The 27,932-nt window shown below is 46.7% G+C and overlaps 1 protein-coding gene across 6 annotated transcripts in view; it reads right to left on the minus strand.

The window, feature by feature from the left end:
- The window catches only part of FAM168A (family with sequence similarity 168 member A), a 226,631-nt gene that overhangs the window by 30,131 nt on the left and 168,568 nt on the right, over window positions 1-27,932 (minus strand). For all 6 annotated transcript variants that reach the window (XR_012627778.1, XM_074860549.1, XM_074860545.1 and 3 more), the window contains one exon: window positions 3,677-3,757. Coding sequence is in view for 5 of the 6 variants with exons in the window: in XM_074860549.1 (XP_074716650.1) it covers window positions 3,677-3,757 (81 nt within the window). In the remaining variant the exon portion in view is untranslated. The remainder of the gene's footprint in view (window positions 1-3,676; window positions 3,758-27,932) is intronic.

The following is a 27,932-nucleotide window of genomic DNA, read 5'->3' on the forward strand; positions in this document are numbered from 1 at the left end:
ATTTGAAAAGGCATGGCAATCTCATAAAGTGCCCACTGACTGGAAAAGGGGAAGCAAAACCCCCATTTTTAAAGAGAGGATAAAGGAAGAACCAGGAAACTACGGGCTAGGCAGTCTCACCTCTGTGCCCAGCAAGATCGTGGGGTGGATCCTCCTGGATACTGTGCTGGGACCCATGGAAAATAAGGACGGGGGTGGTGACAGCCAACATGGCTTCACTGAGGGCAAATCGTGCCTGATGACTTTGGTGGCCTTCTACAACGGGGTTACAGCGCTGGTGGATAAGGGAAGAGCCACTGACATCATCTACCTGGACTTGTGTAAAGCGTTTGTCTCCACATCCTTGTCTCTAAATTGGAGAGATGTTGGTTTGATGGATGGAGCACTCGGTGGGTAAGGAATGGGCTAGGGGGTCACACTCAAAGAGTTGTGATCAGTGGCTCGATGTCTGAGTAGAGAGCAGTGACGAGGGGCATCCTCAGGGGTCGGGGTTGGGCCCGGTGCTGTTTAACATCTTTGCTGGGGACATGGACAGTGGGGCTGAGCGCACCCTCAGCCAGTTCCCTGCCAACACCGAGCTGTGTGGTGCGGTGACCCACTGGAGGGAAGGGATCCATCCTGAGGGACCTGGGCAGGCTGGAGAGGGGGGACCCTCTGAACCTCATGGAGTGCAACAAGGCCAAGGGCAAGGTCCTGCCCATGGGTCGGGGCAATCCCAGGCACAAATCCAGGCTGGGCAAGGAGTGGCTGGAGAGCAGCCCCAAGGAGAAGGACTTGGGGGGGTTGGGGGGTGGAAAACTGCCTGTGAGCCAGCAACGTGTGCTGGCAGCCCAGAAAGCCACCCGTGTGCTGGGCTGCACCCAGAGCAGTGTGGGCAGCAGGGCGAGGGGGGGATTCTCCCCCTCTGCTCTGCTCTCGGGAGACCCCCCTGCAGTGCTGGGTCCAGCTCTGGGGGCACCAACAGCAGAAGGACACGGACCTGCTGGAGCGGGGCCAGAGGAGGCCACCAAGATGCTCGGGGGGCTGGAGCACCCCCCTGTGAGGACAGGCTGAGAGAGTTGGGGGGTTCAGCTGGAGAAGAGAAGGCTCCGGGGAGACCTTAGAGCGGCCTCCCAGGACTGAAAGGGGCTACAGGAAAGGGGGGAGGCACTCGTCATCAGGGGGGAGGGATAGGACAAGGGGGAACGGGTTTAAACTGACAGAGGGGAGATTTAGATTAGATGTAAGGAAGAAATTCTTCCTTGTGAGGGTGGGGAGGCTCTGGCACAGGTTGCCCAGAGAAGCTGTGGCTGCCCCCTCCCTGGAAGTGTTCAAGGCCAGGTTGGACGGGGCTTTGGGCAACCTGGGCTAGTGGAAGGTGGCCCTGCCTGTGTCAGGGGGATTAGAACTGGATGACCTTTGAAGGTCCCTTCCAACCCAAACCATCCTGTGATTCTATGATTCCATGTTTCTACATTTTGAAACTGCTATTTAGCCCTTGGGTTTCTACCACACTTTGTCATGCCAAGAGGCTCCCATCCCCCAGGTAATTTGGCTGAAAGCAGAGAACTTAACTGCGCTTTACAAACTCAAGATCGTTTAGTCCTTCTAAAGGGCTGTTTTCAGTAAAGTCCTTAAATATAGGTTTGACTTCACTTAAATTCCTGAGTGGGGGCCTAAGAGAAGTCTTCAACTCCAAAAAGAAAAAAAAACTTCTATAAGGGTTTCCAAGTTTGGGTTTAAAAGCATAAAAAAGTGATTGACTTAGCAGAGCAACTCAAAGATTCCTCATTAAGCACAGAACTTCATTAGTCCGTGCTGTGGTGAAGACAACTTTTGGACAGGTGGGAATTACTCCATGACTCCTGCTTTGGAGTAATTTCTCTGGTTTAAAAAGAGTGGAAGGTCCCCTTTTTCTGGAATAATAAGTGTTCTTGCTGGGAGTCATTTGACAGCAGCTCCTGAGATTAATTTACATTCAGTTGTAATCTATGTGAATCTTCTACCATTGGCAGCCCTTGGCTATGAGCAATCCATCTCCCCACCTCATGTAGAAGAGGTGTTCAACCTCAAATTGATGGACAGGGCATGGGTTTGTATTCATGCCACCCACAGGCTTTGCTGCCTTTCTCCTCTCCAGCTCTCTCTGGCCAGGCAGGAAGGTCCTGGACATGTGTGTGTCCTCCATCCAGACATTTCTCTGCATCCACAGAGCAACACGACCAGAGACATGGGCTGGGTACATGTTTGGCCAAGAGACAACAGCGGAAACCAGACAGAAGGAAGATGCAGAGAGATGGTGTTCAACAGCAGGCAAGGGAAGAAGCTTGGTGGTCTAGTCATGGGGTTTTGTCAAAAAAAACCCCATGGCTAATGGAGAAATTCAAACAAGAAATGGTTTTGTGAGTGATAAGGGGAAGCCTTCCAGTGAGAGGAGCAGGAGGAACAAGGGAGACACTTGATTGGAAAGGTCAGAGGTGAAGATGACAGACAGCGTTGGCTGAGCTGGAAGAGCAGTAAGGCTCTGGACACCAAGAAGGAATGAAGTGGGCGTTGTTTCCATAAATAAAGACAAGTAGCCTGTGCTAGATACGAGCAAGAGGGAGGCAAAGAGGGGGATGACACAGTTAAAGCAGTGGGCTGGGAAAATTACTTTTTTACCAGCTCTCTGGAAGGATGGAGGGGAACTTGCCAAGGTTGGAGATGGCAAAGAGAGCAGGGCTCCATGGTAGGGGTTGAGCTACGGAGGGTGAACGCGTTACCCATCAGCCTGGCTGTCAGGATGGTTCAGAGGAACTGCAAAGGAGGATGCAAAAGAGCACGTGGCTGGTGTGAAAAATGAAGATTTCCCTGAAAAATTAAGACCTTGTACCTCCAAGTAAGTTTTCCCAGAGATAGATGGGGAGTAGTGGAGAAGGGAATAAAGGAGAGAGCTTGGCCAAGCTTTCATGGAAGGTGGGAAGAGGCAGACAACAAATACATCCCAGTGGACACATTGCAGCAGAGGTAGAAAACAACTGGCCAAACTGGGAAAGCCAAGGGAAAACAAAATTTTATGAAGCAAAGTGCAGCTGGTGCTCTCAAAGATAACCAGCACAACAAGGCTTAGGCAGAAGAGTTCCTGAGTTTGGGCAGGAAGAGCTTGCTGCATATTTGGAAGAGCCATTTTAGGGAGGTGTGAAGGGCAGGAGCTGGACAGAAGAAGACACTAGGACAGACCCAGAGTCCATCGGTGACACGGGGAAGCAGGGGACAGTAATGACAAGCATGGGAGCTCCAGACACCAAACACGACATGGTTGCTGACATTTCTGCATCTATGACATGGAAGGAGGAGAGAAGGACAAGCAGGGGGAAAGGGAAGGCAATCTCGGGGAGATAGAAGTATTCAGAATATATTAAAATCCATCAGTGCACAGGTATCACAGCGATGAGGATTGTAAAATTCCTGGGATTAGTATTAAAATATAATTCATGGCTCAAAAGTACTTTGCAACACAGACAAATATTCCCAATGGAGGGTCTGAAGTTAATGGCAGAGTTAGGGAGGGAAGAGTTTAACACATGCCCCTTTCATGGGAAGTATTTGCTGACAAGCACACAGAAACTGCTGGGTTTTGTACACTGAGCAGCAAAAGGTAAATCCTCCTGCATGCTTCAACATGCCTGATCTCGTCTCCATACACAGATTTTATTACCTGGGGCATAGCCGGGGCTGCTGGTTGGATACATGTTTGGGTTGTAGGCTGGGGCAGCGGTGGGATAGCCCGTCGGATAACCTGCAATGAGACAAAAAGAGAGAAATTGCACTTTTGTCAACAGGGAGAGAGAAGAGGACAGCATCCCTGGAAAGCAATAAACCACCTGTGTGAGCAAAGAGACCATCGGCACAGCTGAGAGGTAAAGCACAGATGTGTTCTCAGTTGGCCAGGGTATAGGAAGGACTATGAATGTACTCTACAGACTTACACGTGACATCATCAATATTTCACCTTTATTCCTCTAGAAAACGAGGACGATAACCAGAATGCAGAACAAAGGAATGTTCAATGTGCTCTGAAGAAAGCTACTAAGAAAATACACACACTGAATGCAGAATTCAGTTACGAAAAACCACCAGCACAGCTGTATTTGAAAGGTCTTCCTTGGCTGCTTGCAGCCATCGTAGCTTGAGCATCGTAGCACTTTGCATTCTAACAGCAGAGCTCAGCACCCAGCCCCAGTCCTCGGTGCTCAGCACTTCCACTAACCAGAGCTTCTTGCTGAAGGGAAGGTAGAGACGTTGCATGAAAACATGCCAGTCCTTATATTCACTCATGGCTGCACAACTGCCATCCCTGGGAGGGACGCGATTACCTGCCAGGCCACCTGGAAGGAACACGCACGGCAGCTCGTACCCTTTGAAGCCGCATGAGGTTTTAATAGGCACTTTAGAAAAGGCTGCAGAGCATCTTCAATTTTCATCATCTTCACTCGGAGTGGTCATAGGGAGTTCAGGGGAAATCACCTAAGCAGCTGGCTACGTGGAGGCCTGGAAATCACTGTACACTGCAGACCCAAGTCCCTGTGTGCACCCACACACAGTGCAGATGTCTTGCACCAAACTCTTACTTCATTAGAAGTTCTTGTTCTGTATGAAGACCACAGAGGACAACCTCCACACCTTGGTCTGCCCCATTTTGCTTTTGTTTACTGCCCTACTTCCATTTCACAGAATCCCAGAATCATGTAAGTTGGAAAAGCCCTTGAAGATCCTCCAGTTCAACCATGAACCTCACACTGACCATTCTCAACTCCACCAGATCCCTCAGCGCTGGGTCAGCCCGACTCTTCAACCCCTCCAGGGATGGGGACTCCCCCCCTGCCCTGGGCAGCCCATTCCAACGCCCAACAACCCCTTCTGCAAAGAAATCCTTCCTAAGAGCCAGTCTGACCCTGCCCTGGCGCAGCTTGAGGCCATTCCCTCTCGGCCTGCCGCTGGTTCCTTGGCTCAAGAGACTCATCCCCCCTCTCTGCACCCTCCTTTCAGAGAGTTGGAGAGGGCCATGAGGTCTCCCCTCAGCCTCCTCTTCTCCACACTAAACCCCCCCAGTTCCCTCAGCCGCTCCCCATCACACCTGTGCTCCAGACCCTGCACCAGCTCCGTTGCCCTTCTCTGGACACGCTCGAGTCATTCAATGGCCTTTTTGGAGTGAGGGGCCCAAAACTGAACCCAGGAATCGAGGGGCGGCCTCACCAGTGCCGTGCACAGGGGTAAGGTCCCTTCCCTGTCCCTGCTGGCCACGCTAGTGCTGATACAAGCCAGGACACCATTGGCCTTCTTGGCCACTTGGCACACTGTTGGCTCCTGTTCAGCCAGCTATCAATCAACACCCCCAGAATTGGGAAGACTTCCATTTCTTGGAAGTCTTCCCAACTGAAAACAGTAACAGTCAAATAACTCCAACCCTCCTTACATGCTCCTGCGTAAATCCCTCCAACAGACCGAATGGGACCTGTTAATCTTCCTTTGCTGGTGAAGAGTTTGGTTTTGCTGTGCTTCACCACCACAGCCGCTGCCCCGTTTATCTCTGCATCTCGTTGGCCGTTGTCCCAGAGCAGAGCCAACCCAACGGCTGACAAAATGACCCTTGGAGAGTCTCTCCACACCAAACTCCACTGACGCTGTCTGCTGGTTGCCAGCAAAGGCTGGAAAGAGGTAATTAGCAGTCGATTCACACCGCATCTTTGTTTTTGTTTTATTAAATAAAAGCGAGCGTGGGTCTTTCCTCCCCATTTCTGAACAGCGAAACAAACACATTGCAATCTCCCCCTCCCGTGCCCCAAAGCTCACTGCGTTTCGACTACATGCAGATTTCTGAAACCTGGCACCCGGCACACAGCCGACCACTGCGGCAAAATTTTGAGGTTCATTTGAATAAATCTAATTCAACAATCATGACCACTGTACTGGAATAAATGACTCTATGTTCTACCCTCTCACTTTCATCAGTGATATATTTGGCTTCTAAATCAGGTTAATTAAAAATTGCTGTAGTTAATGTTGGATAAGCAGCAGTTTAACAGATTATTATTTTTTTTTTTTTAGGCTACATAAAACTATGTTGTCATTGTACTCAGGAATATATACAGCCTTTTAGCAATCAAGAAGCTCCTCGGAAAGTTATTTGCAGATCCAGTGATTGCAAGCAGAACATTAATGATGAAGATCTTAAATCAGAAATATCCCTGCCTACTCTCTGCTTCATTAGAAGATAACCATTTCTTTTCCAGTATATTCATCGCGCCAGGGTCCTCCACATTGCCTGCTTGACTTTGATGATCCCGCTTTGCCTCCTCACCAGTCTGGCTAGGGGTGTTAAACCAATTCCAGCTCACTTCTGGGCCACACCAAGCCTATTTTCCCTATAATTGTCTCAGCTGTGTTTCTACACAGGGTTCTACCTCCTCGTCACACAGTTTAGTAGCCAATGGCTGGACGTGCATGCCATGGTGTTGGGAAGTCCCTTGCTCATCAACTAGGGATGGGATCTGGATGATAGCCTCTTGGGGCACCAAGATGTTCTTCGGGTCTTTACTGCTGGTTAATCCCCCCATATAAGTCCCGAATCCCACGAACTGCTGCGGTAGTCCTTAACAGTCCTTAACTAATAGTCCTTAAGTCCACAACCATGACAAACATAGTCCTGCATGGCTACATACAGCAAATGTTTCATCTGTGCCCTATGAGATACCACCAGCAATGACACACTATCAAATTCAGCAAAAAAACCTTCTTTTACTCAGGCCAAATTTTTCAACATTAGGTTTATACATAAAAAACAAGCCTGAAATAAATCAGACCACTTTCAGACCACAGAAAACTGTAGCTTTGGGTAAGCTTTTCCATCCAGCCAATTATTGAAAGACTTCATGGTTATTTCAGGCAGATGGAGACAACTGTATATTTAGGTCTTCTTTCTCTTTTTTTGGGTTTAACTTCTGCTTGGTAGGACTGCATCTTGCTTACTGTGGTATCTTTTGTTGTTCTGAAAGAAAGTTATGGCCACTTTCAGAATAATTTCATTTCAGATAAATACAGTTTCTATCAAGGAAGTTTTAATAGCTTCGGATGCGAAAAGATGCAGCCAGCCCTGTTCTACTCTATCTTCCACTTTGATCTCATAAACTTTGATAAGTGCCGACCTCCGGCAAGAAAACTTGTCCTTTCCGTTTCAAGGGGAAATGGAGATGAGAAAGGTGCAGGAAAATTAATGTGGTTTGCTCCTTTTTTGGACATACTGAAAGATAAGGAAGTAGTTGAATCTGGGGCAATTTGTGTCAGGAGAAACGTGCTTGAAAATTCCCAGTGCTCAAAACCCACTGGGTTTAAAAATACATGAGAAGGTTTTATACCTTATTTGTTTTTGAGCCATTAGGATTTATGTTTGTTGACTCTTCTTCATCCCCCAAATGACCACAAACAAGCTTCCTTGGGAAAGCAAAAGCTGCTGTCCCCATGTCGCACACCCCCTGAGGTATAAGACAAAGCCCAGGTCCAACAACTAGGGATGAGCTCAGGAGAGGTGGCAGCACCAAAGGGTCTGGCATCCTGCTCTGATTTTCCTCCTGGACACTCTAAGAGACCTCCTGTAAATCCCTGGTCCTCCCGCTGACCCTGCTCCCCTCCTGCTACGTCTATCTTGACTCTTCACCTTGAATCAAAAATAACAGCAAGTGGGCCAAACCCACTTGTTTTATGTTGAGTGCTGCTAATCTTCATGGGCTTCCTGCTGGAGACATGAAAATGTCAGGGAGAGAAAGAAAATATCCTTTACTTTCTACTTGTACAGATCTGCACATGATGGGACCCTGTCTCTGCTGGGGCTTGGGGCCTTATTACAGCAATGATGCAGAAGGAAAGAAAATGAGATGAAAACATATTGAACAAAATTTATTAGATTCCTCACAGAAGAAATCAAAAGTTGTTTTCTTGCTTTATTTTAATTTAATATCATCTCCACAATCAATAGGAAAAGGAAAGCCAGTATTCATTTAACGTTCTCCCCAAGGAAAATATACAGCACTCCAGCTCTGAGAAGCACTAACTGAACTGCTTTAAAAATTACGACACAATAACTGACTCTGCAAAGCGAAGAGCACACAGGGCTGCATCAAGTAGGTATTTTAAAGCCGCCTTTAATTTTTCATGTCTTTCTAAATGTTTCTATACCATTATTTCCAGCTCTGCTCATCCCTGTCCTCTTTGGTGCAATGCTGCTTCTGATTAATGGCTTTTAGGCCACGAGTCCCAGCTACCTGCCCCCAATTTTTAACACGCACACCTTTAGGAGATGCACTAGTAAAGGAGGTTATGAAATAAATTAAAAAAGAGTGGCATGCAGAGCCTTCAAACATGTTTAACCACCAGCTTTGTTTAGCCCAGGCTCCTTTGTGATTATACTCAGAACGCCCATAATAAAGCAGTTAGCTTATATTTCCAGCTATATATATTTTACTGCCTGCATGCAAGACAGATGAGTGCATAACTGTATACACAAGCTCACCGCAAACCTCTTCTGTACGACACAAGAAATGGTTGGATGGAGCATTTAAGACAGCTCTTTCCATCCTGGCAGCTTTCTGGGATTGCTTATTCCTGGTCCCAAGGTACCAAGCTACTGCGTGACCACTCCGCTGTGGTTGTTCCGTACATCAGCACAGTAAAAACTGCTGAATTACTGGGGAGAAATGAGAGGGCAGGGAAAAAAAATCAGAGATGTCAGCAGGCAAAGGGCTGCCCTTGGAGTTAAGGCTAGCAGCAGGGTGGGAAGGATTAAAGAATCAAAGGGGCAGCGATAGAGGGGAAGGCTTTATTTGGGCTCATTCAAGGATTAGATTTGGTACTCTCTTTCATTCACTTCAGCATTTGAAATTCAGAGTGCTCATACCCAGCCCCAGGTGCAAACTGGCTCATCCTTCCCACCAACCACTGGAAAACCCTTGTGACACCCTGTAGGTCAGCACTGCCAGGCTCCAGAGGACCGGGCATGAGGGACAAAGTGACATTAAAACCCCACGGCAAAGGCACAGGGAGCTTGGCCATTTTTTTTCTGCCAGCCATGAAATCACTAACGAAAGCTCAGCTGGTGTTCAGCTGAACTCACTCCCACCCCAAGCCCCTACCTCAAGTACCTGGGCACTACAGAAGACACCCGCAGAAAGTTTCAGAGGGCAGCACCCAATTCAAAGGTCTCCTCCCCACTTTTCTGCTTCCTCTCAAGAAGATTTCAGCGTATACTGCCCAAGCCATAATCCTCACTGTAAATGAGCAACCTCCATCCACAGAAGCATGGAATAACAGACTGGTTTGGGTTGGAAGGGACCTTAAAGATCATCTAGTTCCAACCTCCCTGCCAAGGGCAGGGACACCTTCCACTAGCCCAGGTTGCCCAAAGCCCCGTCCAACCTGGCCTTGAACCCTTCCAGGGAGGGGGCAGCCACAGCTTCTCTGGGCAACCTGTGCCAGGGCCTCACCACACTCATCGTGAAACATTTTTTCCTTAGATCCTATCTAAACCTGCTCTCTTTCAATTTAACACCGTTGCCCCTTGTCCTGTCACTACAGGCCCTGGTAAAAAGTCTCCCTCTGTCTTTCTTAAAAGTCCCCTTTATATATTGAAAGGCCACTCTAAGGTCTCCCCAGAGCCTTCTCTTCTCCAGCTGAACCCCCCAACTCTCTCAGCCTGTCCTCACAGGGGGGTGCTCCAGCCCCTCGAGCATCTTCGTGGCCTCCTCTGGCCCCACTCCAGCAGGTCCGTGTCCTTCTGCTGTTGGTGCCCCCAGAGCTGGACCCAGCACTGCAGGGGGGTCTCCTGAGAGTGGAGCAGAGGGGAAGAATCCCCCCCTCGCCCTGCTGCCCACACTGCTCTTGATCACTTGCTGCAGCCCAGGGTATGGTTGGCTTTGTGGCCTGCAAGCGCACACTGCCAGCTCATGTCCAGTTTTTCATCTACCAGTATCCCCAGGTCCTTCTCCTTTATCCTTTATTCCCAGTCTGTATGGATACTGGGGGTTGTCCCCACCCATGGGCAGGACCTTGCACTTGGCCTTGTTGACCCTCACGAGGTTCACATGGACCCAATCCTCAACCTTCGCCAGGTACTTCTCGATGGTAGCCCTTCCCTCTACAATATCACTCCAATCCAGATTTGAAAAAATGGAGCGAATTTACAAAAAGACAAAACTGCATATCCAGTATTACGATAGTTGTGACAATGAAGAACCCCCTTAGCTTAACCAGCATGTTAGCCAGGCTGCGAGCCTGCCTCCATAAGCTTCAGGGTCCAACCCTGGAGCTCTGGAGACACCGACATATGGTACCAAGCAGGGATTAGGCCACATTTCCCCCCAGATTTCATTAATGTTTCTAACTGTGTCAACCTACTGTGCATATTCCTTACACCCATCTAACACAGCCTTCTGAAGGCACACTATAAACCTTGATATATTGTAAGATTCATGCCCTCCTGTCCTCGTGTTTCTGGATTTGTGCTCTCCTCCGTGTACAAACATCACAAAAGTCACATCCAAGAGACAGTGGGGTGCTCAGGAACCGCTGTGGACTTCAGGGGACCTTCCCCAGGGCTCTGCCTCTCATTTCTTCCCTCCAGCCCTGCTGAAATGGAGACACAACCCCATTGTCTGCACAGCTGGTGTGTACAGACATAAAAAAAATAGAGCAGACAGAGCACTTGAGAGTACTTAGAAAATTAATCAATACGGTGACCTGAACTTGTTACGCTGAACTGGTCTGGTTATCACATACCAAAAGTCCTTCTCAAAAGGAGCTCACTGGTTTGGAGCAGCCCAAACCCAAGATGTGCACCCAGGATTTGGCATTTGCCAGCAGCACCTACCATAACCCATCCACCCGCAATTTCACGTATGGGTGAGCTTCCAGCTTCAGATCACAAACAAAATTGTCAGGAGCATCTAAATAACATACCAGCCAATGCAGCACTGAAAACCCACAAGTGCAAAGTCTCGGCAGGACTTAGGTACTTGTGAAACTCTTGTAAAGGAATGTGGTTCTCTTTGGCTGGAGAGCCCAGGTGGTTTGGTCCATGTTTCAGCCTTCCACCAGTGATTGGGTGAATGAATTGCCACTTACAACACTGACTTCCACAATGTGCCATTTAATTTTTCAAGAATAGTTTCCTTTGGCCATTATCTGATTAGGGCTTAAATTGCTACAAGCAGCCTAAATTAATTTACAAGACAAAATACTCTCCTTCATTCTTTTTCCTAGCAAGTCTTGGCCTTATCACAAGGATTTTCACAGGGACAGATAATAAAGTCCCTTATCTAAGGGCAGGACAAGGCACTATAAAACCACACTTCAACTCGTTGAACCACTGCCACCAAGGACTCCAGCTCACTGTTGCTCAGACACTATCTCGAGAGCTCATTAACTACCAACATTCAACAGACTAAAAAGCCAGAAAGCCACACAAAACTGTCCATATTGTGTCATTCATTGCTTCAAGACGGATAAATTCAAGGGACCATTTTACTAATTCTCCCTTTTAAATCCCCAAAACACCGTAGGCCAGTTTGTTTCTGCTGAGCGATAGTTTTGAAGCTACAACAGGTCCAGGAACATTTTGTCTTTGCAATCACCCCTTCAGGTCAGCCATATGAAGCCAAAGTATTTTCACATGCAAAATACTTTCATGTAATATTTCAAGCTAACCCACCATTTCTCATTCTTTATTGCTTTGACCTCACAAACTCTTCAAAAACAGTATTTATGAGTACCTTCTCGGGACAGAAACATGAGAAACTTCATGTCTTCGACTTCACCCTGATGTAAATCTGTTCCCTTTAGATTGGGAATTTTAAAAAGTCACATTATATGACACAAACGTGAAAATTCGGTACTTGAGGAATTACTCCAGAGCTGAGAAATTAGAGAGCAGACACTACATATACTTCCTGGCATAGCTCTGCCAAAGCCTCCACCAGCCAGGGTTGCAGCAACGCTCTTGAACGTTGACTGCCAGTAGCAATGACACCCAAAAATGCGCCTAATTATGTGATGAATGGGGGGCACAGAGAAAATAGGTGAGAAGGACATCTGGGAAGTAATTGTGCACTGGAAACCAAGCCTTCAGAGATGAAGAGCTACAGTGTTTCAGAAATTCATTCCATGTCAAAAAGAGTGAATGAAATTACAGAAATTACTTGCAGCAGAGGTTTAACCTTGCTCTCCCACGGCATGAGCCTTTCTCCATCCAGAGAATGTCTTTTCAGCCCACCTTGCTCCTCACACGGCTGCAGAGCTCGGGGCTTGGGCCATGCATCTCCTCTTGCTAAAGCTAAGGGCTGAGGCCAACTGGAGGAGTTTCAATAAGGCCAAATGCTGGGTGCTGCACTTGGGCCACAACAACCCCCAGCAGCGCTACAGGCTTGGGGAGGAGTGGCTGGAGAGCTGCCAGTCAGAGAGGGACCTGGGGGGGATTGATTGATAATGAGCCAGCAGTGTGCCCAGGTGGCCAAGAAGGCCAATGGCATCCTGGCTTGTATCAGCACTAGCGTGGCCAGCAGGGACAGGGAAGGGATCTTACCCCTGTGCTCGGCACTGGTGAGGCCGCCCCTCGATTCCTGGGTTCAGTTTTGGGCCCCTCACTCCAAAAAGGCCATTGAATGACTCGAGCGTGTCCAGAGAAGGGCAACGGAGCTGGTGCAGGGTCTGGAGCACAGGTGTGATGGGGAGCGGCTGAGGGAACTGGGGGGGTTCAGTCTGGAGAAGAGGAGGCTGAGGGGAGACCTCCTGGCCCTCTCCAACTCCCTGAAAGGAGGGTGCAGAGAGGGGGGATGAGTCTCTTGAGCCAAGGAACCAGCGGCAGGCCAAGAGGGAATGGCCTCAAGCTGCGCCAGGGCAGGGTCAGACTGGCTCTTCGGAAGGATTTCTTTGCAGAAGGGGTTGTTGGGCGTTGGAATGGGCTGCCCAGGGCAGGGGGGGAGTCCCCATCCCTGGAGGGGTTGAAGAGTCGGGCTGACCCAGCGCTGAGGGATCTGGTGGAGTTGGGAACGGTCAGGGTGAGGTTCATGGTTGGACTGGAGGAGCTTCAAGGGCTTTTCCAACCTCAATGATTCTGGGATTCTGCCTTTTAGGGAGCTGTCCCCCAGGGAATACCCCTTGGTGTATGGGAGGTAGGGATGTGACCTCTGAATGGCTTCTTACACGGGGCATTTTATAGACCTTTCCTGTTCAATGAGAACTATTTAAAACATCACTTACTTAAAGATTAATTGCTCTAGATTTATCCCATCTAAATTAGGCGTGTAGCTGCCCTGATACAACACAGTTGCCTACCTGATACACAGCAGGTATTCCTGCCCCACCGCTTTAGATGTTCATGGCCACCCTGTCCATCCCCTCGCATAAGCCATGACCCAACACTATCAGGCTGCTCCTTTTACGGGTCCAGTTGACTTGGTGGACACGGGGCTGCACCAAGGTCAATGAAGAGCAACGTTTCCAAGACCAAACACTTGATTTACCAGCCAGGAGCCCTTTGTCACAAATGACTTACAGACTAAGGGCTCTTAGGATGCTACAGGTGTGAGCAAATGTTTGTACGCTAGATTGTCAGTGTGTTTTAAGATGTTACTGTCCTTCAGCTGGAACTCGGGTCAAACTCGGTACTAAAATACCAAGACACATCTCATCCATTAGATTTCACTTATCCCCAGTTTAATTTGCCCTTGTGCATTTTAAAAAGCAAATCTGTTGTACTAGCAGTGCTAGGTTAATGGTTGGACTAGATGATCTTCAAGGTCCTTTCCAACCTAGTTGATTCTGTGATTCTGTGAAATTATTTTTATAGCTCAAAATGTAAATTCCTCAACTCACAGAGTTTTCCAAATCAAATTTAAGTCTAGAAGCAATCTCCAACTCAGGAGGACAGAGCTGAAACCCTCCTAAACTGATTTCTGTTTTGTTTTGTGCTTAACATTTTAAATTATATTAATCTGAGCGAATCCCGTTTTGCCAGCTCACAAACACAACTACAGCAGGAAGGATGGCATAACCTTTTCTTTCTTCCCTAACATAGCCATAACCTTTTCTTTCTTCCCTAGACACACAGAACCATTTAACAGTTGAACCGAGCACAGCGACTGCACGCATTTCCATGTCAAGCTCTACCCAAAGCTCTCCCGCACGCTGCTCCTCGGGCATTACGAAGGACAAGCATCCAGATCTGCAAAGGCACCTTGATGCTGCAGGGAGCCCAGGGCTGGGCCAGGTTTCATTTTACACGGATCATCCCACGTTACCGCTGGTATCCCATCACTCACTCACCACCTTGCCATGAAACTATTCCAGCCCACTCATGCTAAATGGATGTAAAAATAGAGGAAAAGCTGAAAGCAAGGGTGGAACCGTTCTGAAGAGCAAGTTAATGGATGGTTGATAATCCAGCATTTCTCAAGTCTCTGAGGATAATAAATACATTCATTCCCATGAAAAAGTGCCACCCCCTTATTACTGTTTCAAGCCTCATCAGCCCAAGAGTAGAGCAGTCAAATGAACATGTATTCACCAGACACAGCAACTGTAAAAAAAGATTTGCTCTAGCATTTGACAATGCTCGCTTTCCTGGAGACCTTTTACAGTTGGTTCTTTTTTCACCTGAAGGGTCCTTTCTTTTATATAAGCAGCAACTTATTTCTTGCTCGTTACCCATGGCCATGCAAAACCAATCTTTGTGTGGACTGTAAAGGCACCCACAGCATTGTTGGTACTGTTGCTATCCATTTTATAAAAACTGATGACTGTACAGACCAGCAGTTGCTGAGACTCTGTACTGGACACGTTATCACGAAGCTGGAAAACCGTATCCCACGCTTGCTGCTGATGAGACTGTAAGTCAGCGCTGCCATCTGACCCTATGAAAATTAAAGGACTTGAATTAAACGGGGTAATTTACCGTATCTGCTGTTCAAGGGTTGCCCTTGTGCATTTGTGCTGATAAGAGACCTTGTGATGAGCTGCAGACAGACGGTCAAGCCCCCAGAGCCTGCAGAGGAGCAGTGGTGGGGAGGGATCTACAGGCTTTTAGTCTGAAGGCAGAGGGGGCTCTGGCTGGAGCAGGGTACGGCCTTCCCGTCTATACAAAGGGCTTGGTGCCATCTCTCTTCCTGAGGCATTCATGGCAATCACAGGATGGTTTCGGTTGGAAGGAACCTTAAAGATCATCTAGTTCTGCCCCCCTGCCATGGGCAGGGACACCTTCCACTAGCCCAGGTTGCCCAAAGCCCTGTCCAACCTGGCCTTGAACCCTTCCAGGGAGAGGGCAGCCACAGCTCCTCTGGGCAACCTGTGCCAGGGCCTCACCACCCTCACAGGGAACAATTTCTTCCTTAGATCTGATCTAAATCCCTCCTCTTGTCAGTTTAAAACTGTTCCCCCTTGTCCTATCCCTCCCCACCGATCAAGAGTCCCTTCCCCCTTTCCTGTAGCCCCTTTCAGTCCTGGGAGGCCGCTCTAAGGTCTCCCTGGAGCCTCCTCTTCTCCAGGCTGAACAACCCCAACTCTCCGAGCCTTTCTCCACAGCAGAGATGTTCCATTTTCATGGCCCTCCTCTGACCCGCTCCAACAGGTCCATGTTTGTCTCGTGCTGGGAACCCCACAGTGCTCTAGGTGAGGTCTCACAAGAGGGGAGTAAAGGGGAGAATCACCTACCTCAACCTGAACATTGTATCCTCAACCAGGATATGATGGGATTTTGGGGCCACAAGCACACATTGCTCGCTCATGTCCAATTTTCACGTGAAGCAAGGGAATAATGGAACTTTCCAGGACTGTGAAGATGTTATGCAGGGGTAGACAGGCTCCCCAGGAGGGGAGACAGCTCTGGATCTGCCGAGTAGATGAGGAAGGAAGAGTGCTGGTCCTCTAGCATGAAATCTTCCGTAACTCCTTCCCTCTCCTTCCTCTCCCTCCCCAGGATCACAGCTTGACCCAAAGGGTGGTGAACTCCACTCGTGTGAAAGGACACACTCTTCAAAGAAAGAGTTTTTCTTATGGGTCATCCACATCTTACACAATAAGCACAACGTTTGGAGATTACACAGATAGGAGCTCTACAGGCATCACAGATAACACCACCATGCCTCTGTAACCTTCAGTATAAACTCAACCCCCCCAAAAAACCCTACATAAATCTGGCAAAAAATATTTCTTTTTATGACCATTTCCTTTATATTGTACAGACTTATAAGAAAGCACTATTGAAAGCCATGAGAGTGGCAGAGGTGCCTTTGGCATGAAAGCTGATGGAGAGAAAACCTTCAGTTGATGGCATGATGGCATGGGCATGTGGTATGGTCTACTTGTTTCCATTTCACAGGGTCACAGTGTTGACACAACAGGGTCCTGCCTACCCGGAGGAGATTTTCCCAGCTGGAGGTCAAAGACAGGGGATGGCTGCTGGAGCCTCCCTGCCCTGCGGAGCTGGAGAATCCTGGTTTCTTGGGAATTGGGCAGGAAAAGCAGTGGATTTGCACAGAGCTCTGAGCTCTTCCATGGGACCTTGTGGTTGCACGATGCAATATGTCAGCTTGAAGCTGTTGCCTTCATCATGCCAGGGAACTAAAGAGACTTTACAAGACCAAAAAGACAAGAAAATGACAGAAGGACCATTTTGGGCATATGTTGCCTTCATTTTCTCTTGTTCAGAGAAAACTTACTTTCAGACTATTTTTTAAGGTTCGATACAGTTCCAAGATGTTGGCCAAAAGAGATGATTCCCATTTCCATTCTTATTTCAGTTCCATCTTCCATTTTACTTCCCACCCACATTCAAAAGAAACCTTCCAGGCCTTAATGCAGCTGTCTGGGTACAGGACACATTTGTATGAGCAAAACTCATCTTGAAAACTAAGAGCAACTGTCCAAAAATATTAGTCAGATAGTTTGATTATTTAAGGCATACACTATAAATAAACCACAGTGACAGAACTTGACAGACTGTCAATCAATATAATTCTGGGCAAGAGACATGTGTCATATCCTTTCCTATGTCGAGACAAGTCTCTGTGGGAAAGAAGTTCTAGAAAACTGTTTAAGTCACGCAATATTAATGCTCCCTGCAATTATTTACTTCATTCTGCATTTGACTAATCCAAAGCAAGATATGAACAGCTGCTAATGATAAAATAAAATTGTTTGTTGCTCCAAAGAAAGCATAAGCCCTAGATAAAGAAGCCATTACAGTTTTTCTTAAATGCCGAACTGTGGCTCCATCTTATCTGATAATGTTCCGCAGGGAAATATTTAGCTGGAAGGATTAAAACAAATTATGATAGCAGAAGACTTCTAAATTTGAAGCAGACCAAGTGATATTCCTCCTATTCTCCCTAAGATAAGACCTGAAGAATAACGATTTTCATTCTTCCTCAAAGGAATCCCAGTCGTGGTGAAAATCAGCTTGCCACCAGTCTGCAGCTAAAGCCAGGCATCCACATCAGCGCCGGGTAAGCACTAAAGTGCCTGACCAGAGCCAAGCAGAAAAGACTAATGAGACCAGGGTTGCTGGAGGAGGACAGATGTTTTATTAGAGAAGTTGACATAATTGCAAAAAACCAAACACTTTTTCAGGCACAGAAGTCCATCTGCAGCTCTCTCTTCGGAGAATTTGTCACCATTTAGTTTCTTGCACAGAAGACCAGGCAATGCAGGAGAAGTGAGTTTCAGAAGTAAATGTTGATATCCCCTGGGGTGCTTTAGCCCTGATGGCTCTGGACATAAGCAAGGGGACAGACCATGCCACCAGGACAGCGGGAGCTGTACCGTACTGTCACATAATCAAGCACACCCTTGCATAGGATGGCGCTGGGGAAACGTACCAAGGAAAGGCCCATAGCTGGGGAGCAAGCTGGATCGAGAAGGTTATTATTTACCAATAAGTGGAGCTGAGCACAAACACTGGGAGACACTGCTTGGACAGTAAATTCGTTCGAGGACAACTGTTGCTGAGGTTACACCTGAGCTTTGGGAAAAGCCTTACCAACTTCATGGAGGATATTAATCTATCAGCAGCTGGTGATGGTATCGCTTTCCTAGCCCTGCTTGTAAACTCCTCCTCTTCTGAATCACCTACCAGAGGAATAACACAAGGCAGTGTGCATTGTCAAGACCTGAATAGCTTTGGTAGGGTCATCCCTGGCCCTCATGGAGATCCCACAGCAGTGGTGTGATGGACAAAGCTGACTTTCCCTCTGAGAAGCTGTGCACACATTCAATTTAAAATGTAATGCCTGTTACCTCCCCAGGAAAATTATCTCAGCAAAGAGCGTTTCTCTTGCTCAGGCAAACAAAACTGTTCATAAATTCTTCCATAAGGACTCATAAAAGATGGTTGTTGGGCCCTCAGATTAGTTGTAGGGCATGGACCAAGTACAAAAAAGCCAAGGACTCTGCAAAACCTCCTTCCTAAAGCAGAGCAGGTAGCACTGGGGTGCGTTGTAGGCTGGAGAAAGGTCAGCCACAAAGAGATGAACTGCCTGGTGCTGTCAAGATGGGAGAAACATTGCCATTGGCCAGGTCATGCCAAGCCTCTTCCCCGCAGAACTGCCCTCTTGGGATGCGATCAGTAAAGATGCTCTGCTAAAGAAGAGGATGCTACTGATAAAGTGTCATGGTTTAGTAGCTAAGAAAAAAGCAGAAAGCTAAACTGTAGGTGTGTAAAAGGCAAATAGCATCTTTTTATAGGTAAGAACTTTAAGATGCACAGAAATGAAGACAATTTCTGCGCGGAGGTTCAACGCCAGAATGTGGATGAAGACCTGAGATCCCAAACTGGTGGCATACCTGACGCCCAGCACTTCCTAACCTCTCAGCCAAGCTACCACGAAAAGTCAAAGCATGTCCCATCCCAAGTCTCTAACCACGATACAGCACAACAAATTCTTACTCAACTGACGGGAGGTGTGGGCTATAGAGACTGGGACAAGACATACAAGCAGCTGTACTGGATTAAACTAAAGGTCTCTCAACCCCAGTACTCTGCCTCTGACAGCAGCCAAAACTATGCCCAGGATGTCTGGGGAAGAGAGCAGGAAAAATAAATGTTTATGATTTCCCCCCAGTACGCTTCCAGCCTCCAGCCATTTACAGTTTGGGGAGTTCCTGTGCTAGATATTCTTCTTACCACATTTATTATTTATTATTTATTTCTCTCTTAGTGGACTTCTCTTCCATGGTCTTGCCATGTCTTCTCTTGAACTATATAAGCTTTCAGCTTTGTCTCTCCACAAGCCAAATACTCATTGAAGAAGCTTCATCTTTGGTTTGTTGCAAACATTCTACTTTCTTTCCTTTGATGGCTCCTAGTTTTTGTACTACAGATAGGGGGAGTGACTGATTTTTAGCGACTGTGTCACCCATGGCTCTACTGACCTCTCTCATATTCCCCTTGGTCACGTCTTTCTTAGGCTGCAGCTTTCCAGGTTACTCAGCTGCTCGCCATATGGAAGCCTTTCCAGACCTTTATTTATGCTCATTGTCCTTCTCTGAACCTCTTTCAGCTCTCCTAAAGCCTTTCTGAGACAGGGACCAAAACCACCCAGAGTGTTCCAGAGGTGGGTGAACCAGGGAGATGCCCAGAGCTGTACTGGCACACTCTGGTCTTCAACTCCTTTCCTGATTAATTCCTACCATGATATTTGCCCTCTTGGACAGGTTCTGAGCACTGAGCTGATGTTTTCATGGCATTGGCTGCCATGGTCCAGGACCCTCCTCCTGAGTGCAAACAGTCAGCTCAGATCCCAGCATTTTAGATGCAAGATTAAAACTCCTTTTCCTCACATGCATCACTTCACATTCACCTATACTGAATTTCATCTTTACTCAAGTCTCACAAGAGGCAAAACCTTCACATTCAGCCCTTGTCTTTTACTGGCCTGAATAATTTAAAATTAGCACTCCTCAGCACTCCTTCCCTTTCCCAGGTCACTTCTGAAAGTACTGAACAAACCCAGCTCCCACCACTGACCCCTGCCAAATGCCAGGACCCCTTCACCAGAAAAGCCTGTTACTTATTCCAACCTCCGATTTTTATCTTTTAATAAATTACTTATCCTGGAAAGGCCATTCCCGCTCCTCCTGTGATGCTTAGTATCTCTACAGATCTTTGCTGAGGGACCCTGTTGAACCTGTAGGAAATGCCAACTCCTCCCGCAGGGGCTTGCTGACATCCTTGGAGAATGGCAGCAGGTTTGTGAGGCTTCAGCACATGCTGCCTTAAGACTAAGCTACTTCTTCCCTTCTTAATCTTTGTTATTTTCAAAATCTTTACTTCAAAAGACAATGAAATATGTTTTTCTTTTCTGCAGAGTAATGGGGATGAAGCACAACAACTTCATCAGGCCATTAACTCAGCCAGTATCTTAAATTTAAAGAAAAAAATACAGTAACTGTTCTTATTCCTGCTCACAGTGACTACACATAGCTCATTTTTCATCCTGTCCCGAGGCTTTTTTCCTCTGTCTTTTCTTTAATATCGTAGAAAGCATTTTCCAGGGCCGTTACAACATCTAGAAGGTCAGCACGGGTGCACGGCAGGTGAGGAGATGCCACAGCAGGGCTTCTGAGATGGCAGCTGAACTGATCCGGAATGACAAACTAAAGGGAGGTTACGGTCAGAAAAGTGATGGGGTTGCCTTTTTTTTTCTGAAAAACTCTGATTTCCCGTGTGTACTCAGAGTCAAATCGGCTTACCTCACTGGCGGAAGTCACCTTCTGCTCTCACTGGCTTATAGATGCGACATGGTTCGGGGAAAGTGAGTTGAAGCCTTGCTCGATCCATGTATCTTTAATGGAATATTTACTTATAATCTCAATACTGAACATGCATTTCTTTGTCTGAACTGAAATCTGCATTGAAAAGCAGAGGTTGGAAAGGAAAAAAGCCACAGTAAACTGACATTTGGGGAGATGCACATGAAGAGAAGGAAGAGGAGGACATCGTGTTTCTGATACTGTTTGTCTACCTTCAAGTGGAGGTTGCCTGGTGCAACTCTGAGGCAGAGAAGGCTCCACCATGGTGAATTTAGACTGGACATTAGGAAAAAATGTTTCCCAGAAAGAGTGGTCAGACAGCGGAATAGGCTGCCCAGAGAGGGGGTGGAGTCTCCATTCCTGGATGTGTTTAAGGGCCGTTTGGATGAGCTGTTGGAGGACATGGTGTAGGCGAGAACTTTGTAGAGTCGGGCTGAGGGTTGGACTTGATGATCCCAAGGGTCTTTTCCAACCTGAATGATTCTGTGATTCTATGAATTTTAAGCATCAGATCCTCCTCAAGATCCTTCCCTAAACGAGGAGAAGACAGAGCATCCTTCTGGCCTCAGAGACATCCCTTCTCCTCCAGCAACCCAGGACTCCAACCCACGAACACCCGCATGGCTTTGTACACGACACTGCAGGAGTGCAAATGCTTTTCAGTCATGAATTCGCCGTCTCCCTGCAATCCTGCGGAAGGTGAGGAGAGCCTCACGCTTTCAGAAGCGGGCACTCCAGGTCCCCTTCTGCTCTGGCAGAGTTTCTATGGCAACTCTAGATGGGTCTGGAAGGGAGGATTTCTGGTAGGCTCTTTCTGGAGGAGTTTGTAATGTAAATGCAGGCAGGCACAAGAGCCAGCCCGTGCTCTCCGTGCCCTCAGGTTATAGGTTATGGCAGGGTATTTACAATAACTGCTCAGAAAACAGCCTTTTGTGATTTCTAAAACGCACTTGTTCATCTGGCTAATTTTCAATTCATCCTTTTCAGCTCTGCTCCCAAGCCAGGAGGGGAAAAAAAAATCATTTCAAGCCTTGGTGTTTTGCTCCAGATGTAATTTCTGCTCCACAACAGACAATGCAGTGTGTGCAAGACCTCTGTGCTTCCAGATACAGAAAGGGAACCAGCTTCAGTGCGCATCTTTGATCCTTTTTGGACTTTATAATTGGGAATTTGCACCTGTTTCATATCTATCATAATTTCTTTCTTCTGCCTGGTTGGTGTTTATGACAACTGGGTCCAAAATATTTCTTGTTTCAGTGACAGTGGCACCTGGAAAGGGCTTCCCCTGCACTAGATACCTGCAGATGTGTCAGAAACTGGTTTGTCCCCACAACTTTGCAATGTGAAGAAATGGTTGGAAAGGCTGGAAGAAGGAAGGGAAATCCCAGTTTCACAGCCAGAGATGCCAACACACCGAGGAACAAGCTAGTTTGCTGTGAAGTCACCCAGAAACTACGAGCTGAGCAGAAGACAACCCTATTTTGTCTGTTCGGCACAAGACTATCCTCCCACTTCATTTGTCATCGCTTGAAGTGTTGTAGAGATGCAGTTTGAATGTCTTCTGGGACAAGTCGCCGTTTTCTGCACAGGAGGGTTTGTTGCTACAGACCTTGTGGGACCGGCGCCGCATCTATTGGAGGAGTTAAACGTTGAGTAATAGATGTCAGAAATGCTTTTTCAGACTGTAGTTTTACGGGATGAACAGCAAGGTGTTTGCTTGGAAGAGAAGTGATGACAGAAAGCTCCTTACCTGGCCACGCATTACTTCTAGTTTTTCTTATTCAAGATGCTTCAATTCAATTTGCCAGTGTTGGAACTACCTTAGAACCGGTATTCCAGGTGTGCTGCCAAAGCCGAGACCCCCAGCACTGCCAGCTCAGCGCTCCCTGGGCATCCCCAGAGCATCATCAAGGATTAACACAACAAAAACTGCCCCATAATTAAGTCTCTCCTATAGCACAGGCATTGTCCTACTTCCTATCTCTGCTTTTTACACTCCAAATTCTCCTCTGACATTGGCAGCATCCTCCTGATTTCACTGGAGCTAGTCTTGATTCACACCCTTAAACAAGATCTCTGGGGACACTGAATTTTGTCTTTCAGTTAATTCTAGTAATAAGCAATCCCAAGATGATCACAACAATGTTACAGAATCAAATTATTGCCTAGAAGGGCCAGTTTTAAAGGATGGACCCAGCGATTTTCATTTGCGAGGGTTAGCAAAGATAAAAATTCAAAATGATAAAATATTTGGGGGTGCAAGAATAGGCCAGGCTCGAGTTAAACTCAGGAAGACCAAGGGTTTAGGGATTACAACATCCTTAAATTAGATATTGAATTTTAAAATGTTAATTAACTTTAAAATGTCCATATGGTATTTTGGACATTTTGGACTTAGACCAGCGAAGTGAATTGCTCTCAAATACATTAGCTTTAGACAAACACAGCAGCAGATGGAGCACACACAGAATATTAACAAAACCAGTTTTTGGGTGTTAAAAGGCTTAATGGGTCTCTCGCATGTATTTGGGCCAGGAGATTAGATTCAAATTGTGCTTGGGGGAAGCTGAGAATACATAATATTTGAACTGGCAGAACTCCATAGCACTGTTTAAAAAAAGGCTCTAGCAAAAATAAAATCTAATTTCACCAGCTCGAAAGTGCAAAGGTTCTCTCGGAAAGAGGAGAAATACAGTGATCCCACAAAGATCCCTTATCCCGAGGTCTTTATTATTCATCTTCCAGCCAAGAGCTGGGATGAGATACCCTGACCACCACACCAGACCCAGAGAAACCCACCAGCAGATGCAGCTCCTGCCCAACTCACCCAAAGCCAGGGAGGAAGAGCAACAGCACTGAAATCATGGGCTTACGCAGCATTTACTACTTCTGGTTCATAAACTGAATTTTTCAATCCTGTTACTTCCTAAAGACGGGTATATAAACCATGTTCTTGTCCTATAATCCCTCTCCTAAAAAAAAAAAAAAAAAAAAAAGAAACTAATTTCAGGAAATGTTTTAATTAGAGCTATGTTTTTACACCAGCTGTTCTGGTAGAGCATCTCTTCAGAAAGCTTTAGGAGAAAAAAAATATGAAAAAGCAAATAAAAATCCCTCCACCCCATCTTGTAAATATTTTATTCCTTACAAACAGAATTCTGCCCAGAAGAAACTACAGACATATTAAAAACCACAGCTGAGGGGTGACAGCCCAGGGATGTTTTAGCACAGTACAATTTTCATTTGCTTGCCATAAAACAATGATTTCTATGATAGTCCAACTCAGCAAAGCAATTACAGCTAATTAAGTAGATTACTTTTTATGGTTGAGGTGCATTCTCCTAGTTGCTCGAGCAGATGTGATAAATTTGTGGCAGCTCCTCTTTTGCTTGTTTTTGACACAGGGAAGCAGTCAGGCTTGGTTAAAAAAAAATCCCAAGACTCGCGTACTAAGACTCCCAAGACATGGGTGCAGTATTTTATGTGGATAAATGGGGACCTCAGTGACTCTGGGGACGGATGGCAGATGTAGAGCATGGCCAGCAAGGTTGGGAGATGCTATTTGACAAAATAAAAGCTTATGGAAAAGTCCGGCTTGCTGGGAGCTAACCATTGGATCAGCAGTTCCCTACCTGTGTGCCAGAACGGCCCCATGGCACTTACCGTGCTTCTCCCTTCCACTGCTGCAAAGAGGAAGGTTGAGTGGATGGTTGACATGGGAGACTAATGGTACAAGGAAAGATAAACCACAAAATGCTTTGTATGTGATTTATCAGCTGGAGGTGCAGAGAAGAAAGGTGCTGACAGCACTTTGCAGTAGGACCGTAGGTGGGCTGCAGCCCACCAAAATCTATGGTATGAAATCAGGGCTGCCCGTCCACGTGGAAGAACAGGAGGGATTTTAGTAACACATCTTGAAATAACGTTAGAATCACACCAAACTCTCCTAAAAACGCATAATATATGTGTGGGTGCTGCAGAGGTGGCAGATGCGTATTCATGGTGCATGCAAGCCCAACAGCTCAAACCAAAGAGACAGCGAGCAAGTATTGAGCAAATAACTATTGTGGCTACGCTGTCACATGCTGTTCACATTTTTGCAGTCCTCTGACAGGCAAGCCCAAAGCAATCCCCAGTGTCCAGATTTAATTAGGTATCATTTGTTTCCCCTTATACCACATGTGTCTTGAGTTAGACTGAAAGCTCACTGAAGAAAGACAGTATTTTTCATGTTTCATGAAGTAGACTGTATAGCTCAGGCTCACCAAAGCTAAGTATCCCGTTCCCACTTCCAAATGGGGTTTTATAGACAGGGTTTCTTCAGGATTTAAAGCTGAAGTGCAGTTCTTCAGGATTGGGGTCCCCCCTTAGTGATAGAACAGGTCACCCAGAGAAGTTGGGCAAACCCCATCACTGGAAGTGTTCAAGATGAGGTTGAGCAACCTGGGCTAGTGGAAGGTGTCCCTGCCCATGGCAGGGGCTTGGACTAGATGATCTTTAAGGTGCCTTCCAACCCAAACCATCCTGTGATGGGTCAGGAATACAAGGCACCATGGACACCTCTCTGCAGATGGGGGGAAATCAGAAAAGCATCCCGGCGGCACTTCCCAACACATCCATCCCAAGGTCCCAACACAGCTGGTTTTCCTCTTGGTTTCCTACAACCACCCACCACATAGAGCATACAGAGCTCTACCAAAGGAGAGATACCACAACACATGAAATATTTAAACCTGCAGACTTAGGTTATCAGAAGAAGTAGAAAACTGTAATAAAGGACATCGCTGTGTGTTCCCCCATTAAATCATCCTGCCTAAGGCATCACTTTTCCCCTACAAACTTGAGGCTTGCCACAGTCAGCCCCTCGTCAATCCCTCTGCCCCACGAGGTGACTCCTGACATGAAGCCAAGGCTCTTTGGATCACTCTATGCCTCCTAATTTTAGAAGGACAGACGGTCTTGCTGTGTTGAGGGAAGATTTTGTGACTTTGTTTTACTGCTCTTAAAGGATTTGGGGATTTTATGCTGCACTCCTAACGATCCTCTCAAGAATTAAATCCAGAAGCCGACTTCTCAGCAAAAACGTAGGGGACTTTGCAAATCCATAATGAGTCATCGTGCTGCAGGTAGTGAGGGTGGCTTAAAAATAACACATCCACCAGCATGTCTGGGAAACGGAAAAAAGAGTTACCAGTTCCCTCCAGGAATAGCAAATTATAGCAATGGACTGGGATGAAATAGGGAAAGAAAAAAAAAGAAAACCTCAGAAGTCAGAGGAGTGAAAGGCATTATGTTGAGCAAAATAAAACTCAGATGGTTCACATCAGCCTCCTCCTGTGCTGTGAGCTGCTGAGTAGATAAATTAGCTTAAAAAAAAAGGAAGACAACTAGTTATGGTTTGGGATTCAAAGTAGCAGCATGCTTCAGTTTTACCAGCAGAACCTGAGGGTTTTAAATGAGGAGCATAGATAAGGAAAGTGCTGTCCAGAGAAATCTCTCAGATGGTATTAAAAATGGTTACCAAAAAAAGCCAACAGTAGAAAACTGCCATTAATTCATCGCACCAAAATATACTTCATAAGAGATAATTTGAGACACTTGAAACTGAAAATATAGCAATCTATCTGCATAATTTTTCCTACATTACTTCATGTGGGAAAGGTCTCTTTCCTACAAAATGTCTGAAGCACGATTACTTTCACACGTGTCCCTGCCCACACCTCCGTCTTGGTGAGGACATCCCAAACCACAGATTTGGGTGATGGACTGTGGGTCCATCACTGCTGACTCTGCAAGCTGAGGGGCACTGCCAAACCATCCTTCTGCTCTGGAGCACCAAGGCCATCACGACGAAGCCCCTTGCTCTGTGTTGACTTCTCCTTGCAGACATGCCCAGAGCTACACGCCCTTGTGTGATGTTGATGCATTTAAGAAATGCGTTACCATGTCTACATTGCTTTTGGTGTAAACTTGTAAAATTCTGTATATCCTTCAACAGGGACTGTGTAAGTCAACGTGATAAGTAACCAAAACTCATGGCAGGCTTTTGCTTTGTCTTCTGTGTACATATGCTAATGGAAACAGTTGAGAAATGAAGGATCAGCTGAGGTTGTCTCTAAATTAAAAAAAAAAAACAGCTGAAATGCAACAAGTATGTATTTACCCTGGCATGTTTTTTCAATATCAACATTACCAGCACAGCACACAGTCCTTCACCAAGGGTTCAGCAGGCAACGGTGCTACTTTCTCCTTAGATCTCCTGAAATCCTCCTCTGCCTGGACTTCTGCCTCCCACTCCATCTCAGCGCACCGGAGACCTCCCATCATCCACAAAGCCCTGGTCTACTTCCAAGCAGGGCAAGTATAAACAGTTATGATTATTTTTAAAGCTATGTGCAAAGTATATATTTAATTATTTTAAAGCCTCGGTGATATAAAATACTAAGGCGATCCTTCCTCATCTAACCTCTTTGTGGATTCACACATTGCAAAAAGGCGCTAGGCTGGCTCCTGGCTTCAGTGGGGGTCCCTGTGATGTGGGATTGTGGCTATAGGGGCCCAGATTGAGGGATAAAAGGGCTTGCAGGGCTTGCAGAGCCAAGGATGGAGCAGAGGAGCAGGGTTGAGATGTAGTATCAGGTCATTGGGGTATTTGGCAGTGAGGGTACTAGCATGGTGGGATGGGACAAGGTACAAGAGCCATCAAAAGGCAATGGACACCAGGGAAAGAAGTTCCCAGTATCTCCTCAAGCGGGTGCAAGGGAGCAGAAGAATGGGTTAATGGTGATCAGACCCTGAAGAACTGAAGGCCTCAAGAATCCTCAGAGAGCAAGACTGCCCCAATGGGCCTAACATAAGTTGCAGGAGGGTCCAGTTGTGTGGGATGACCTTTCTCCAGTTTGGATCCACTCCTTGCTTGATGTATTTTTGGAGGGATCAGCAGCAGAGACTCAAAGGGGCCAGCGGGTTGGAGGACTGGGGCCAAAGGAGGTCTCTCTGGGGGATCTGTGCTCCACACAGGACACTGTGAGGATCTGTTAATCATCTCATTTTCACTTCAGCTTTAAAAGATGAGAGATACTCACTTAATATACACCTATAAAAAGTAAATATGCATCAAGCTA

This window comes from Strix uralensis, chromosome 2 (genome assembly GCF_047716275.1).
Source record: "Strix uralensis isolate ZFMK-TIS-50842 chromosome 2, bStrUra1, whole genome shotgun sequence".
Classification (NCBI taxonomy): Eukaryota; Metazoa; Chordata; class Aves; order Strigiformes; family Strigidae; genus Strix; species Strix uralensis.